This window comes from Phoenix dactylifera, chromosome 12 (assembly GCF_051530095.1).
Source record: "Phoenix dactylifera cultivar Ajwa chromosome 12, Ajwa_hap1_PhDact_Kaust_v1.1, whole genome shotgun sequence".
NCBI lineage: Eukaryota > Viridiplantae > Streptophyta > Magnoliopsida > Arecales > Arecaceae > Phoenix > Phoenix dactylifera.
The window spans coordinates 8,076,954-8,092,484 of NC_143201.1; the positions used below are offsets into that span (position 1 = coordinate 8,076,954).

General features: G+C 35.9%; 1 protein-coding gene across 6 annotated transcripts; it reads left to right on the forward strand.

Moving 5' to 3' along the window:
• The first annotated feature begins 5,412 nt into the window (after positions 1 to 5,412).
• LOC103715389 (putative uridine nucleosidase 1) lies at positions 5,413 to 12,892 on the forward strand. Of its 6 annotated transcripts, none has more exons than XM_026807799.4 (10): positions 5,456 to 5,691; positions 7,720 to 7,816; positions 7,933 to 8,048; positions 8,218 to 8,277; positions 10,072 to 10,254; positions 10,447 to 10,551; positions 11,935 to 12,031; positions 12,127 to 12,234; positions 12,323 to 12,458; positions 12,529 to 12,892. In XM_026807799.4, the coding sequence occupies exons 1-10, from the start codon at positions 5,605 to 5,607 to the stop codon at positions 12,635 to 12,637; spliced, it is 1,098 nt and encodes a 365-aa protein (XP_026663600.4). In that variant the 5' UTR covers positions 5,456 to 5,604; the 3' UTR covers positions 12,638 to 12,892. The 6 variants fall into 6 exon arrangements, with proteins under 6 accessions (XP_008801222.4, XP_088564341.2, XP_026663600.4 ...); XM_008803003.6 differs by having other exon boundaries at positions 5,458 to 5,691; positions 7,720 to 7,811; XM_008803000.5 differs by lacking the exon at positions 7,720 to 7,816 and having other exon boundaries at positions 5,413 to 5,691.
• Positions 12,893 to 15,531: the final 2,639 nt, after the last annotated feature.

Below are 15,531 nucleotides of genomic sequence, written 5' to 3' on the forward strand. Positions count from 1 at the left end.
ATTCAAATGTAGCTATGGGTACTTCAGTCTGAATGGCATCATCTAGTAGCAATATAATCTCTTGTCGGTGATGAATGTAGGTTTCTTCTCATCCTTTAGGTACATCCTTATCTGATTGTATTCGATAATGTATCCATGAAACTGAGAAGCTAGTGGCCTGAGATGGCATCAATAAGTTAGTCGATCCTCGAAAATAGGAAGCTATCTTTCAGGCAAACCTTGTTAAGACTGGTAAAGTCGATGCAGACTCTCCAATATCTATTTGTCTTTTTGACGAGCCCGATGTTGGCTATCCATTCTAGATAGTTGACTTCATGAATAATTCTAGTATCTAGGAGCTTATCGACTTCTTCATTAATGGCTGGTTGTCATTCAAGCGTGAAACTCCCCTTTTATGATGTATCGGCCGATGCTTGGGGTCTATATTTAACCTATGCATCACAAAAAAATGATATATACCTATCATTTTGACGACCGACTAGAAAAACACATCAGTGTTGAAGTGGAGGAACTAAATGAGCTGGTTCTTTATTTCCTCATCGTGCAACAAGTCGATCTAGATTGCTCAATTGTCTTCCTCATCGAAAAGCGGAATGGAGATAAGTTCCTCAGCTGGTTCCTCATGTTGTTCTTTCTGTTTGTGTCAGACATCTAAACCTTCGATGGGCAACATCTCCAAAGGTTTGGCATTTTTTTGAGGGTGGCCATGTAGCACTATTAGTCGGCTTTGACTTCACTGACACTATTGCTCTTGGAAAATCACATTATCAGATGGTAAGTGGACACCAAAGCTTGCATCATATTCAATTTGGGCTGATCAAAGATTGCATTGTATGCTAAAGAAACTTTGATGACTAGAAAGTCTATCATGACGGTCGCTTATTAAAGTTCTTGGTCGGCTATGACCGAAAGGATGATTACTTCCTCCACTGGTATAAGGTCTTCTAAAAAACTGATCAAGGGAGAATCTATTCTTCTTAGCTGATCTGTTGGCAAATTCATTTTTTGGAATACATCATCGAACAAGATATCTGTAGAGCTTCCATTGTCTATTAAAATTCTTCTTTTGTCATAATTTTCTACTGTAAGAGAGATTACAACTACATTGTCATGGAGGGTTTGTACCTCCTCCAAGTCGGCATCCAAGAAAGATATAACTTCCTTAGGTCTTAACCTCTTTGGGGCTGAATCTCTTGCTCAGGCTGCTCAAGTGTAAGCCTTTTGGGCTGACGAACTCGACTCTCCTATTGCAGGTCCACCGGAGATGGTATTAATAACTCCTACCATAGGTTGGTGGTATTTTGACTTCTCGAGTGAGCGTCTGTCCTACCATGCTCCCTCTTCTCGATGTCAATTTTCTACATACTAACCAAGATATCCTCAGCATATAAGAGCTTCAATCTCATCCTTCGACTGAACCCACTCTATAGTGTCATGGCCATGATCCTTGTGGAAACAACAATATTTCCTAGGATTCTTGATAGCTAAAGGGGTCTTCATCTCGATGTTCTATTTCCACCAAAATTAGGGCTTTGGACGTGCTAACAAAAGTGCACATGTCAAACCTTGGTGGTGGGCTCCTCGATCGATGGCAGTTGTCCCTTTCACGTCTTGGCCTCTTTCTTGATTCTTCTCTTTTTTTCTTGTCCCCTTCTTCTACCCTTCATACCTTTGCTTTCGTCCTTTCAAGCTGCTATGGCCTTTTCGGCCTTCATGTATTTCTCATCTCGGGATAGCAGTTGGATAAGAACCTTAGGAGTCCTCTTCTCTAAGGAGAAGTAGAAGTAGAAAGATTTTAGCTCATTCTTTACCGTTGATACTGCGGTCTTCTTGTTCAAGGCATGAATCTTCAACAACTCCATATTAAAGGTTGATGTATCTCTTGAGAGACTCGTCTTCTCTCTGCTTCACTACAATTAGGCTGGTGGTATCGTTCTTCTACCTCTAGCTGCTCACAAAGTGAGCCACGAACTGTCTGCTGAGCTGATCAAAAGAATAAATAGATCTTGGTCGGAGATCTTAATACTACAGGCGAGCTGCTTTTCTCAAATTGGTAGGAAAAACTTGGCATAAAACTGCATCACTTGCCCCTTGTAATATCATGAGAGCCTTAAAGCTCTTGATGGGTCCATTGGATCCAAGGTACCTACATGCATCTCAAACTAGATCTTGAATCTCCTCGAGAATGGTTCATCCATAATTACGGTGGAGAATTATGGGTTGGTTGTAATCTCTAAATCTTCTTCTTGGTCGGCTTGCCTTTCTCCCAAGGATTCGATCTTGTTGCTTTCTCCTTGATTGTTCAATCGAGGTCGGCCTCTCTTGGAGAGCTTTTTTGACTGGAGGGATATTGAATCTCTTGGGTTGGAGCCCATTTCGGAATGAGCTCCAGAAAGACGATCTTCTTAGTGATGACCGGAGTTCTTGGGGCGACAACCAGTATGCTATGCTAGCCATTCTGTCGATCTAGTGGTGCAGCGGTAGTTTGCTATTTTAGGCGCTGCATATCTTGAACTACCTTTATCGATATTTGTACTTGTTGAACGAGCAGATTAAACTACTCAGCCATTACTACCTCCAAAGCTGGTTGTGAAATCGAAGACTGCAGAGGAGTAGGTTGGGAGTCCTTAGACCTCAATTATGGTTGATTGGTGGAATGGTAGATATTTCGTTTGGACTTCATCTCTCTTAAATCTCTAGAAAAATCTCGAAAGAAGAGGACTCCTTGTCTAATGCCAATCTGTTCCTGCTTAAACCCAACTTGACGGTAGATGGTTGCTCTAGTTGGTTGAGTTGGAGGAGCATAGCATGGCACTTGATGTTCTGCAACCACAAAAAATACTCAGAGGGTCATTGAAACGTGTCTGGCTAGGGGCCCTCCGATGCTTAAGTCAACAAAATTTCAAGAGAAAACAGAGAGATGAAAGAGAGACAAAAGTATGAAAATGGTATTCAGATTTCTTTTTATACCTTAGGGTCCCCATGCTTGCTATATATAGAGGAGAGGATGCAAATCTACGTGATTAAGATCATGCGATTCGAGGATGAGCAGTTGAGCTTTTTTTATCCGCTGATGGGAGTGGTTAGAAATTTCTTTTCAAGTATACCATGATCGAGCACTTTTCTTATATGTTGATAGGTTACGTCATTTCTTTTTAGGGCATGTCGAGATTGTATCGAGCTGTAGCTGATCATGTTGATTATTCGAAGATTTGATTGGCTATTGATTTTACTTGATACTTATCATTGTTGGGTGGCAGGCTGAGCTGTCAGACGAAATTTTAGAAATGGCAAATCAAAGCCATATCAATTGCTAACCTAGGTGTTTTTCATGTGCTCTCTCCTTTCAATCAATAAATACTTCTTTCATTAATCGATTCCTTGACATTGTACAATCACAAAGTTCATTGAATATATGATTCAAGCTTCCAAATAAAGAATAACCTCAACATGCATCTCCATCACCAGGCTTCTTTTACTAACTTTGTATTGATTTTTTATTGAGATCCAACATAGCTCTCCTTTTAGTAAAACAAGGGAATTCGATGTGTTGCCACTTAGAGATGTTTGTCAGCGGATCATTGCCATCTTAATGTTGCTCATAAATGAGTTAGCTCAACGGATCATTGCCATCTCAATGTAGCTCACAAACCAGTTAGCTTAAACCTAAAATCTAAGCTCAAAATATAAATTATTGAAAAAGCTTGTGATTTGCCAAACTTATTCATATTTTGTATTGTTTAAACTATGATATAATACTTTCAATATTATCATTATTTAATATTATCAATATTTTTAACTTTTCATGTTTTATGTAAATTATTGAAAGTAGAATGAAGAACTTAGCCCAATATCATATGATTATTTTGCTCAAAAGTAGTTTGGCACTCCATATTGTGATGGCGATATGTGATAGATAGGTGTCATGTTATCTTCGAAAAGAAATCAACTCTCTATAAATTGCATAAACTATAAGCATGAAAAAATATGACATGAAAGATGCAAACCAGACACAAAATAATGAAATTATTATCTATACTTTTATAATTAAAACTCTCAAGGGTAGGACCCCTATATTTGACTATATATATGATATCAATTGAGTATGGATCCTATCAAGTTCGGGAAGAAGCTTTCACTCCACATGCAAATTTTTATTCTCTGCTTGATGTTATTGTTCATAATCTCAATTTTTCTCTCTGTAATAGAAATACTCTTTGTATGTATTTTTGAGAATTCACTAAATTAGTCCTACTTACTAAAATACCCTTCGAAGAAGTTTAATCCACAAGAATAGAAAAGATGGGGTGCTTGATATAGACAGAATGGTTAGGAGAAATTTCTAAAAGTTACAATAAGATTCTTAATCATGCTTTTAGGAGTCGCAACAAGACAAATTGACCAAGTAGAGCAGCTGTTAGCAACCTTGAGCATAATCTTTCGAAATTAAAAACAAAAACTTCAAAAAAATTTCACAAAGGCATAATTATCCATGTTTCATTTTACATACATAGAATATACCATGAGTTCTAAATCTTTTGCAATATGCATTTTGCACTGTAGAGTATAGTACAAGCTTAAAAAGCTATCATGTCATCCATTTCGGAGATTGATGGGTCTCTTTTTATCTCAAGAAACTTTTTGGTGCTATCCAAGGTACACATGAGATGAAGAATTTGTACACATGAGATGAAGAATCAAGAGAAACTTTTTATCTCGAGATTTATACTAGCCCCAAAAGCACACGATGCAGAGGATCCTGTTCCATATGCTAAATCTTTCTATCTAGTCACTTGTATTTGAGTATTTTCAACGATAGAGGCAATGCCAATCTCAATTTTGAAACCACTTGGTTTAATGTCTAAGAGCAAAACAGACAGCTAGAGGAGTTCCATTCTTGGTAAGCTTTGCATAACTAATATCAAATTAGACCCGGATCGGATATTAATATATGCATATCCATATTCATTTTGCTTGACGAATTTAAATACGGATACGGATATTAGGTGGTTACAAAAATTTATATTCATATTTATTTCAAATGGATACAAATATAAATTAATACCAATATAGATGTAAATCGAATAATTAAACTTTATGATCATAAAATCAAAAATATTATTATGTATATGATAAATCAAATTAATGGCATGTTAATATGGTCATCTATTTTCTTAAAATATTTATTAGTACTATATAAAATTAAATAGGATTATAAATAAAATTAAATATTTGTAATCGAATAGATGTTTAAATTTTTATCTATATTTATGGAAACGAAATTAACGAGTCTACACGTATATCATTCAATCCACTCTGACCCTTTATGCAAAATATGGGCGCATACAATCACGTGCACATGTTCCACGTGAATCCAGGGGAAAAAAAAATAGCTGTCTTTGGTAAAAAAGAGGGGAGGAAACATATTATATTACGTAAAGAAGGAAGAGGGACGGAGGGAGCGAGGTAGCGAGTGGAGAAGAACAGAAACGTGTTTCCTCGGCTCCTCCTTCCTCCTTTCTTTCCTCCTCCCGTAAACCCAAATTTTTTAACCTCCACCAGGGATAAAGAGAGGGAGAAAGAGAGGGATGGAATCGAACGCCAATGCCGGAAAATCGTTGGAGAACAGCAGGAATCACGCGCCCTTTGTTGGACCGGAGAAGGTCATCATCGACACGGATCCAGGGATCGGTATCACTTGTTTTTCTCCCTCTCATTCTGCATTGTTTTGCTTGAAAGCGATTCCTTTGCCTCTTTGATTTGCTGTTTGATGTTCACTTCGGGCATGGTGGTGGAAGTTTTGCATAATTCCAAATGTTTATTTATGTGTTTCTCTTTTCGGAGATTTTATATTTCTGAAATAAAACAAATAGAGAAAAAGCTTATGTTTGATGGATTTTGAGAACAACTTTCTGTCGATAATTTTGATGGGTATGGAAGAGAGAATGTACCAAGATAGAACATTGCTTCCTTCCTTGCGACATTTTTTTTTGGTTGCTTCATACTTGCCTAATTATCGAGTCAGCCAGGTTTATTGGCCTGATTTGGTTGATGTTAGTATTAAATTATAAGAAACACTTGGTTTTCTGGGGTTGTTTTCATAACCTTTTCTGCTCTTTTCTTGATTGATCACCGAAAACAAGGAAGGAACAGGAACTTGACATTGGATTGGATAAGATGGGAAAGGATTAGAGAGGCTGGCATCAACAGTAGGTTTATCCCTTGACTAGGATTTTCTATCAGTTTGCCTCCTGTTCTTTGATGTATTCACATTTAAGTTACCCTTCCTAGTCAGCATAGTCAAATGAGTCCTCTTCGATGTCTAAGTGGGAGCATGTAATTAGCTCAATTGTCACCTAGAGTTTTACAAACCTGAAATTTAATTAATTTTGTCTCAAAAATTATAACTGCTTGACTCGCAATAAATCTACTAATTCCTAAATGACACAATTATATTTGGTTAAAGGAATATAAGTTAGCATGTATTAAACGTTTTTAGTTCCATGTCCATTTCTTTGTCACATTATGGTCGACGGAATCCAAACATTCCAATGCAAGAGTAATACATATTTTACAACTTTCATGTTTGCAATAGATATTATTATATTAGCAATTTTAATAACCTGTTTTATGTATGCACACATCCTACCGTATCTTTATTATATTATTACCTTAATAATTCTATTACTTTGGTGAGACCTCTTGAGAAAGTGCACTTCTTCCTATGCTTCCAATTTGTTAATATCTTACAATAAATGGCCAATTTTCTTCCTAGAATAGTCACAATAACAGAGGGTCCGAATTGGAAAGTGAAAGCAATGGTTGAGGATCTTCATTATCTCAGTAAGAGTACCCTTTATAATAATATAGTGCTGGATTAAATTATATATGATGTGTATCTAGGTGGGCTCTTGAATACCAGACATTCTCTGGATAATCAGTCAGCTACCTAAGCACTCTAGATCACCAATTGCCAAAATATACATTGAGTGCCACTCAGGTGGCAGACCCTTCGTGGACACCTGGGAGGACCTGCCTAGGTGTTTCCTAAGCAGTAGTCATTATAATAGTACTTCTAAATCCATATTCCCCTCAACATTCTCATCTTCATCTTCATCTATTCGCATATGTGGCCTCCAATCTATCCGACTGCATGGTACCTGGCAAAACCGATCATTTCTGGTCTGCTAAATTTTCTCTGCAAATCTCAAAAATCTAGGACAATTCGTAACATATTTTTCGATCATACTATTGCTGTGCTATTATTGGGTTTAAAGAAACAATGAAAGAATTAGTTGTGGCAAAAGTCTCCTAATATTTGAAGACCGAACTACTATTTTGGAGGACAGGTGCAACCTCTGCTCTACATCTACATTTTCAAGACAATGCAGAATACTCCTAACAATATCTCCTAAGCTTCCACCCCGTTGATTTTCTTTGATCCTTCACTTCTCACAATTAATCGATTTATTTCTCAAGTTTTAAGTTCTGACGTTGCCATACTTTAAAAAGTTTTGTGATATGTGATGTGTTGAAGTGACTGTGTTTACCCTTTGCAGAACTTGTAACATATAATATCTATTTGAATCAAGGTTTGCAATCTCAATATCAAGTACTGTATTGGTACCTTATTGATTTGGTGCGATATATCTAGTATGGTACAATACGCACCCTATATTAAAATAGTCCTCTAACTATTTTTCTCACCTTTTATCTCAGTATGCCTCAGTATGGGTCGGTAGACACCTCGGTATGCCTCGATACGGGGCCTATGCTGACTTAAACTTGAGTTTCATATTCGTTCCCATCTGGTACGGTACGGTAGGCTCCGTACTGGGTAGTATGGGGTGGTATGGCAGTCTATTATTTGAATCAATGTAAAAAATGTATCTCTATTAATAACCATTCAGTTTTTCTCCCCCTTGATTACAGATGATAGCATGACTATTATGATGGCATTTCAAACACCAGAAATTGAAGTTTTAGGTTTAACTACAATATTTGGCAATGTTAGTACAGAAGATGCTACTCGCAATGCTTTACTATTGGTACGTATTTTTCCTTGATTCCTATACTGCATGCTAGAGTATGGTTTTTTTGTGTGTCCAGTTTAATCTCACTTGCCTGCTTTTCTTGAATTATTTCTTTGGAGTATTGTTCTGATGTTTTAGAAACACATTCATGATGACATATAACATATAATGTGTAAAAGGATAGTGTGAGATCGCAGGGCATCCAAATGTTCTGGTAGCAGAGGGCAGCGATGAGCCTTTAAAGGTATGACTTCTTGTCATTGATATATGTGTCATCTAAGAATTCCAGTTTATCAGCAAAATTTTCTATTCCTTATTCTATATTGATGACTTTCTTTTTCAGTGCTGAGCATTGGTTTTCATTACTCTGGTTAAGTTTTTCTATGTTGTGAAATCTTTCCCAGCTTTGATTTTTCCTAATGGAGATTGTCATTGGGCTAAATGGGAATGTCTTTACAAACCCCAAGTGTTATTTGACTTATTTTGTATGCTTTTTCTAATAGTCTGAGTCTTTGGGTAACCTGGATGATTAAATATGATGATTGCACACACTTTTATGTAAATTTAGTAAATTTTCCATACTTTTCATACACAACCACAAAAAAAAGTGTTTACACATTTATGAAGTCTCTTATGATTTTGCCAAGCATTCTTGTACTGACAATGCACGAGCATTATATGCTACATGGTAATTATATATAAAATTAGAAAGGCTCATTATATTCATTTGAGTTCAGCTTTATATATCATACTTCATAAATCATTTATGTTGAAGGCCTTAAAAAATTGGTCTTCAGTCCCTTTTTGTTTCCGGGTTTCTTTTTCTTCCTACGTGCCCATTGGAAGGAGCTCTCAGATGATGATGCATCCCTGTCTATGCTTGAGATGTGTTATTGAGGCATTTGATGTGTACTGCACATGGTCAGACCATTTAAAGTTTTTATATATAATGATAGTGAGTGCATACTTATTAATGACTATGAACAATTAGCCACCGAATAGCAAGGTAGTTTCCATTATAAAAGTTTTTATATATAATGATAGTGAGTGCATACTTATTAATGAGTATGAACAATTAGCCACCAAATAGCAAGGTAGTTTCCATTATAAAAGCCATCTAATAATCATTCAACCCCCTAGAGATTCCTTGAACAAACTCTCCTTGACATAATTTCATGTCTATGTGGTGCTATTGCACTTAACAAATCTAATTTTTGTTCACTTCATGTTACTTATGGATATGAATATATTCATTATCTTGTTACACTCTGCTTTGACGATTTTGTGGAATGGTTGGCATCATGAATTTTAGTTCATTTCATCTAAATCAAAAGCTTTAATGGTCCCAAAAAAATCAATTATCATAAAACTTTTGATCCTTCAATTCAGTAAGTATGAAGCGAAGAATTCCCAGCACCACCACTTGTAACGCTGAAATTTATTTCCAAATTTGAGAAAGGTATCTGTTATCTAAATTAAGAAAACTGTCACATAAATGAAACCAAGAAAATGTTTTTCGAGCCATGATAAGAATTGCATGATCAACTATTTGTTGATCTTCTGTTCTACATTTTGTTCTTTTTGTTGCCTTTTTAGTGCATATTGGATGTACCGCACTAGCAAATTAGAAGTTCAAGATTTTGTATTACTTTAAAAACTCTTCATTAGGCAGGAAAACAATACACTTAGAACCCCTGATTAAAAAAAAAATCACTTGTAATGTCATATATTATTATTATGATATGGATGTATATTAGAGAGTTGTCTAGATTACCTCATTTTTGAGATTCTTGTTTGAGTCCAACCTCTCTTATCTAAATGTTAATGAAATGAACAAATTGCATGGTTCATTTTTACTTTTCTGCTAGTGGTAATCATAACAGCAGCTTGTAAACCTTTAAGCTGCAATGTCCTTTTGCCTGGGTGCTTTTGTTGCAGTATCCTGTCACATATTCTATTCAAGAGAACATAAGTTCTGTGTTAACTTGCAATGACTTTCTATGGTTATTGAACAGAGAAAGTTACCTCATTTTTGTAGGGAGGAAAGCCACGTGTTGCTGACTTTGTACATGGATCTGATGGCCTTGGGAATATATTTCATCCACCACCTGCAGGGAAAAAATCTGAGAAAAGTGCATCTGAGTTTTTGGTTGAGAAGGTTTCTCAGTATCCTGGTGATGTATCAATACTTGCATTGGGACCATTAACAAATTTAGCATTGGTAAGACGATTGTTCCATCTTCTATTTGATTTTTCTGCAACAGATGCTTATGTCTCCTACTGAAATTTATGATAGAACCTTAAACTGGGAAAGTTCACTTTAATTAGTTGGACGATGGTTTGTGTCTTTTACGTTAGTTTCTTTGCCATCATTATGATTTTGATTTTCTTGACCTGAATGTTACTTGCTTAGGCCATCAAAAGGGACTCATCCTTTGCAAGAAAGGTGAAGAGGGTGGTTATACTTGGCGGGGCTTTCTTTGCATCTGGAAATGTTAATCCTGCTGCTGAAGCAAATGTAAAAGAATGGGCCCATCATTCTTTCCATGATATTTTATGGTTTTCTTATCTTCTTTTACATATTTATGGAAAAGCATGCATTTGACTAGGATTTTAGCCATCTTTTTACTAAAACAATTCGATATGTTCTCTATCACTTTATTTGTTTATCTTTCTCTAGTTATTGGTCTTCAAAAGTTGTCTTGTACCATGTAAAAGCTTCTTACTGCAGCATAAATACTTTTGCTATTATAATCAGTACAATTTATTGAAAGAAAGGAATTGCCTTAATTGATCCATGAGGGGTCAATCGAAGTAGCACTTTAGCACAAAAAAAAAGTACTCGTTTTCTAACACCAGGAACAGAATATGCTAACCTAGTGGCCTCTCATAGAGCATGTTATGGAATAGTTTCTTCTATGTGCTACTTGAGCAATGAAATTATTTGAATTATTACGAAATCCTCCAATTATTCCCAACTTAATTTATGATTCTTATCTTTCCATGCGAACCTAAGTATTCTTGGTTACATTAGCAGAGAACACATGACTACATGAATTTCTTCACATATTGTTCTTAACTTTGTTATAAAGTACACTAACTACTGGTCTATCTTAATTCTTCTGAGCTTCTAACAAATTTGCAAATCGCCCCTGATTACTTGAGCATGGATTTTGTCTACGCTGATTTTTTGTTGATTCTTAACATTGTGATGGGTGCTTCCTCGATCGAAACTGGCAAACTTATAACTGTGACAATATTATAAATATCTTTTGAGATGTAATATACTTTCCCTGGCCCATGAAATTGTTTAGCTTGCATCACCTTGTATGATAATTTTATTATCAGAATTAAAGCTTGCTTCTCATGTGGTATCAACAAGGCAGGGCCCTTTGTTATATTTAAAGTATTCATTTCAGTAGGCCTTGATGCCACCAAAAGTATTGCACCCATATCATCCTTCACAATACAAGGTCTCAAGAATCAGTATATGAGTACCAAGGCGAGGAGTTTGCTACTTTGGTTTCAGGCCCATATCCATGTCTATTGTCTCACAATATCACTTCTCCATTGATGTGTTCCCTATACTTTGGCTTCAGACCTGTATTAGGATTTTGCATGTCAAACCAAGTTTCAGTTTCTTGTTTTCCTAACCAAAAGGTCTCCCCCCTGGATGGTGAATGTGGCGGGTAACAGTATATTAGACACCATTTAAGATCTAACTCTTGGCTCCCTCTCTTGAACAATCTCTTTGAACCTTCTTTCTAACTTTTCAGTACTTCCTTTGGGTTTGTTTCATTGGTTCATGAGAAGTGCTGATTTAAATATTTTCAAGCCATCATTGTAGTGTTAAGTAATAGAGTTGAGAAAATTCTAAAGATTTTCACTCCTCACTTTGCAGATCTATGGGGATCCAGAAGCTGCTGACATTGTGTTTACTTGTGGAGCAGATATTGTTGTTGTTGGCATAAACATCACCACTCAAGTCAGATTTACAGGTTCTAGTCCCGGGATTTAAGTTCTCAAGTTGGTTTTCGTAGTTGCTTTGTTATTTTCGACTCTCACTCATTATGTGTGCAATCTGTGATTGCAGATGAAGACCTCTCAGAACTAAGAAATTCAAAAGGAAGGCACACACAATTCATATGTAACATGTGCAAGTTCTACAGAGACTGGCGTGTAAAATCTGATGGTGTCTATGGTATATTTACATTTCTTCCCCATCTTTCCTCATTCTTACTTGCAACCACCTTTGTAATGGTTTGACTTAGACAAGTTTTATAATTCAGGGATTTTCCTCCATGACCCAGTCAGCTTTGCAGCACTAGTCCGATCAGATCTCTTTACATTCAGAAAAGGGGTTGTGAGGGTGGAGACACAGGGCATCTGTGTAGGACATACATTAATGGACCAAGGATTAAAAAAGTAGGACTGTAAGTGGGTTTCCTATTGCTTATTCTTGGTACCTATTGATTTTACCAAACTTTTGGTGCAGGTGGAACACAATGAACCCTTGGTCAGGCTATTCACCAATTTCAGTTGCATGGACAGTTGATGTGCCTGGAGTTCTTGCATTTATCAAAGAACTGCTTATGAAACCATGAAAACAGAAATCAGTCTCAGCTACCAACATGATTTGTGCTATGGATCTGATATGGAGGTGTTAGCTATCTGTTTATTTGGAACCTGCTTCTCTCTTCTTCTTTACGACTGTAAATGTTGGATTTGAAAGCTTAACTTGTCACATTGAGTCACCAAATATTTTGGTGAAAAGCATCCTTTCGTGAAATTTCTACATGACGGATGTTATATATTTTATTAAGTGAATATACAATTTCTATTCCATGGTTGAAACATCATCATCTGTCTATCTATTCATATGAGAACTGCTCGAACTATCATGTTTTGCTGTCTTGATTGCCTTGTGGTTGGGATCCTACAAAGAGACTGGTTTAATAGCATGTGGCCTGAAACCTTGATCTGTGTTCAATGAAGCACAACTTTGCTTTCAGTTTACTGTCCATGAAAGATACCATAGGGCTGTGTCTTTGAGGGCATATAAATTTTACTCCTATACAAATAGAGGTGAAATTGGAAGGAAAAATAAAAAGGCAAACTGCTCGTAGCATGCTGGTTAAAAGAACCTAGAGGACCCTAATGAATTTTTATATCATTAAAGAAGCTGGGAGAAAAAAAATTCCAGCTTCATGATAATGTTCCTGCTTATCTCTGTTCACTCCAGAAAGCAAGCTTCTCTAATAATATGATATGGCTATCCTTGTCAACCATCCAGCTGCTGCCTTAATTATAACCAGCCATTGTTCATCATGCCGCAGAGATTTCTTTAAGCATTGAATTTTCATTGTCATTCAAAGAACAACTCCTTGAAGAACTTGCCCATCCCCTCTCTCTCTCTCTCTCATTATTTTATTTTAGGGTTTTTGGTGTATTAGTCATCCTTTATCATCCCTTATCATCCCAATTTCAACATAAAGACATTTACGACCTAACTCACGTATAACTTAACCAAAATAGTCCCTATTGTCCAATCGATAATCAACTTTCTTAATTCTTTTTATTTGAATGGTAATTATAATCTTAATCTATTCTACTAGTATAATCCGAGAGTGGAGATGCAAATCATTAGAGTTTATATTCCTACAACAAAAAAATCATCATTGGTCAGTCGCAGTTGTCTTTATGATGGACCTGTTGGAATTGGGTTGAATAAAAGAGACTGGTCTAAAAATCCTTTCAAGTAAAGGTGAAACCCATCAAAAGTATAAAGGAAATGAATGACCACAAAGTAAAAACAGACCCAACAGCAGGGTCAACAAATGAATAAAACTAAAATTAGACAAAGTGGGGATTTGGGGTGGTGTTCACAAGGATTCCAGGAAACTCTTCATTCCTCAACAAGAATAAAACAGCATAGCACTGCAAGAGATGTTTTGATTGTGGAGTTTTTATTGATCAACATAAAATCTCTCTAAATAATCCCATAATACCTATGCTAGTTAATTATCTCTTCCTATCAAGAGTAGAGTGATGACATGAGGCTTTTACCTCATCAATGAAGTTGGTGGTCAACAATTCTCTTCTATCTTGTCGTCTGGATTTAACTTTTTCCACTTACTGCTTCATCAATTTGTCTTGGCCAGATGTTACATGAAAGCCCTCGTAAGAATTGGCTATAGAAAAATATACTCTTTTAGTATTTCAAATTGTATTTATACTATATCAAAAATAACATTGTGGGTCTTTGGATCTGTAAATTAGCCAATGAATGGAATATTATTTGACTCACATACAAAACTTTATTTCATAACAATCATTAGCATTGGTAATTTTGGAAACAAAAATGTGATAGCTCACATGCATCCTCTTTCCTACATCCAAACCCACTGGCCCTAAATTCCTCACTATTTATCCTAACAAACTTTTCCAACAACCTTATCCATCTTAAATCTCTCTCTCCCACTTTTCTTTTTAATTTTTTGTATTTATCTAATATTTTTGATCATCTATTTTCTGATTAACTTTCCTTATTAAACGTACAGTGCATGTACATGTATGCTAGTCTATATAGAATCTCATAACCTATAAACTTTACATATGATTTATAATTTCATAGTTCAGCAAAAAAAAGTCGTTTGGTATCAAGTAAAGTATGATTCTTAAAAAAATGAAAAAGAAAAAAAAGTCGGTCAAGGCACATTCACTTTCCACCTTTTTTCAGTTCCTACATCTTAATCATAAATATTCCAGAAAATGCTTTCACATACATGTTCAAAAATTTTCCCCTCTTTCTTCCTTTCATTTTCAAGACTCAAAAACTATGATTTTTTTTTAATTGAACTCTTTGATTTCAGCATCCAAAAATTAGTACTGCAAAGGGTTTTTGATATGATTCGCTATTATAACTAAATCTCTTTTCATGCCTAAGAGTTGCTCCCCGGGATTGGTGCTGTGTCCACCTATGTTTCCATACGTTCTCCGTACATGTTGATCTCTCCAAAATTCTGAGCTCAGATCCTCAATGTCTAAACCTGTATCAGTTTTCTACTTTACACCATCTGTCTAAAAGAGTGCTTTTATGAACTTCAACAATTTTGCGTAATGGAATAAATACCAGCTCCGGCAATTATTCATCAGCAATCCCCACAAGGAACTTGAGTGAAAGAAACATATGCATAGAGAGACAGCAGTAACATTGCCAATTCAACCAGTTGACACGCTGATAACCAATTCGGAGTTTTTTTCATGGTCTCAAGCCACCCTGAAACTTTGGACTTTGGGAGGAAAAGAAGCTATACAAGAACTAGATAAGATAACTATAAATTTCAAACATATGAGAGACATAAATTCGATAAAAGAACCTTTGTTAGAGGGGCCTGTTGCAGCTGCTAGATAACACAGTCAATAAGTGGAAAAACTCAAATAAAACTGCCAACAACCAATAACCATATAGCACCAATTCTATAACGAAGTTGAGGAA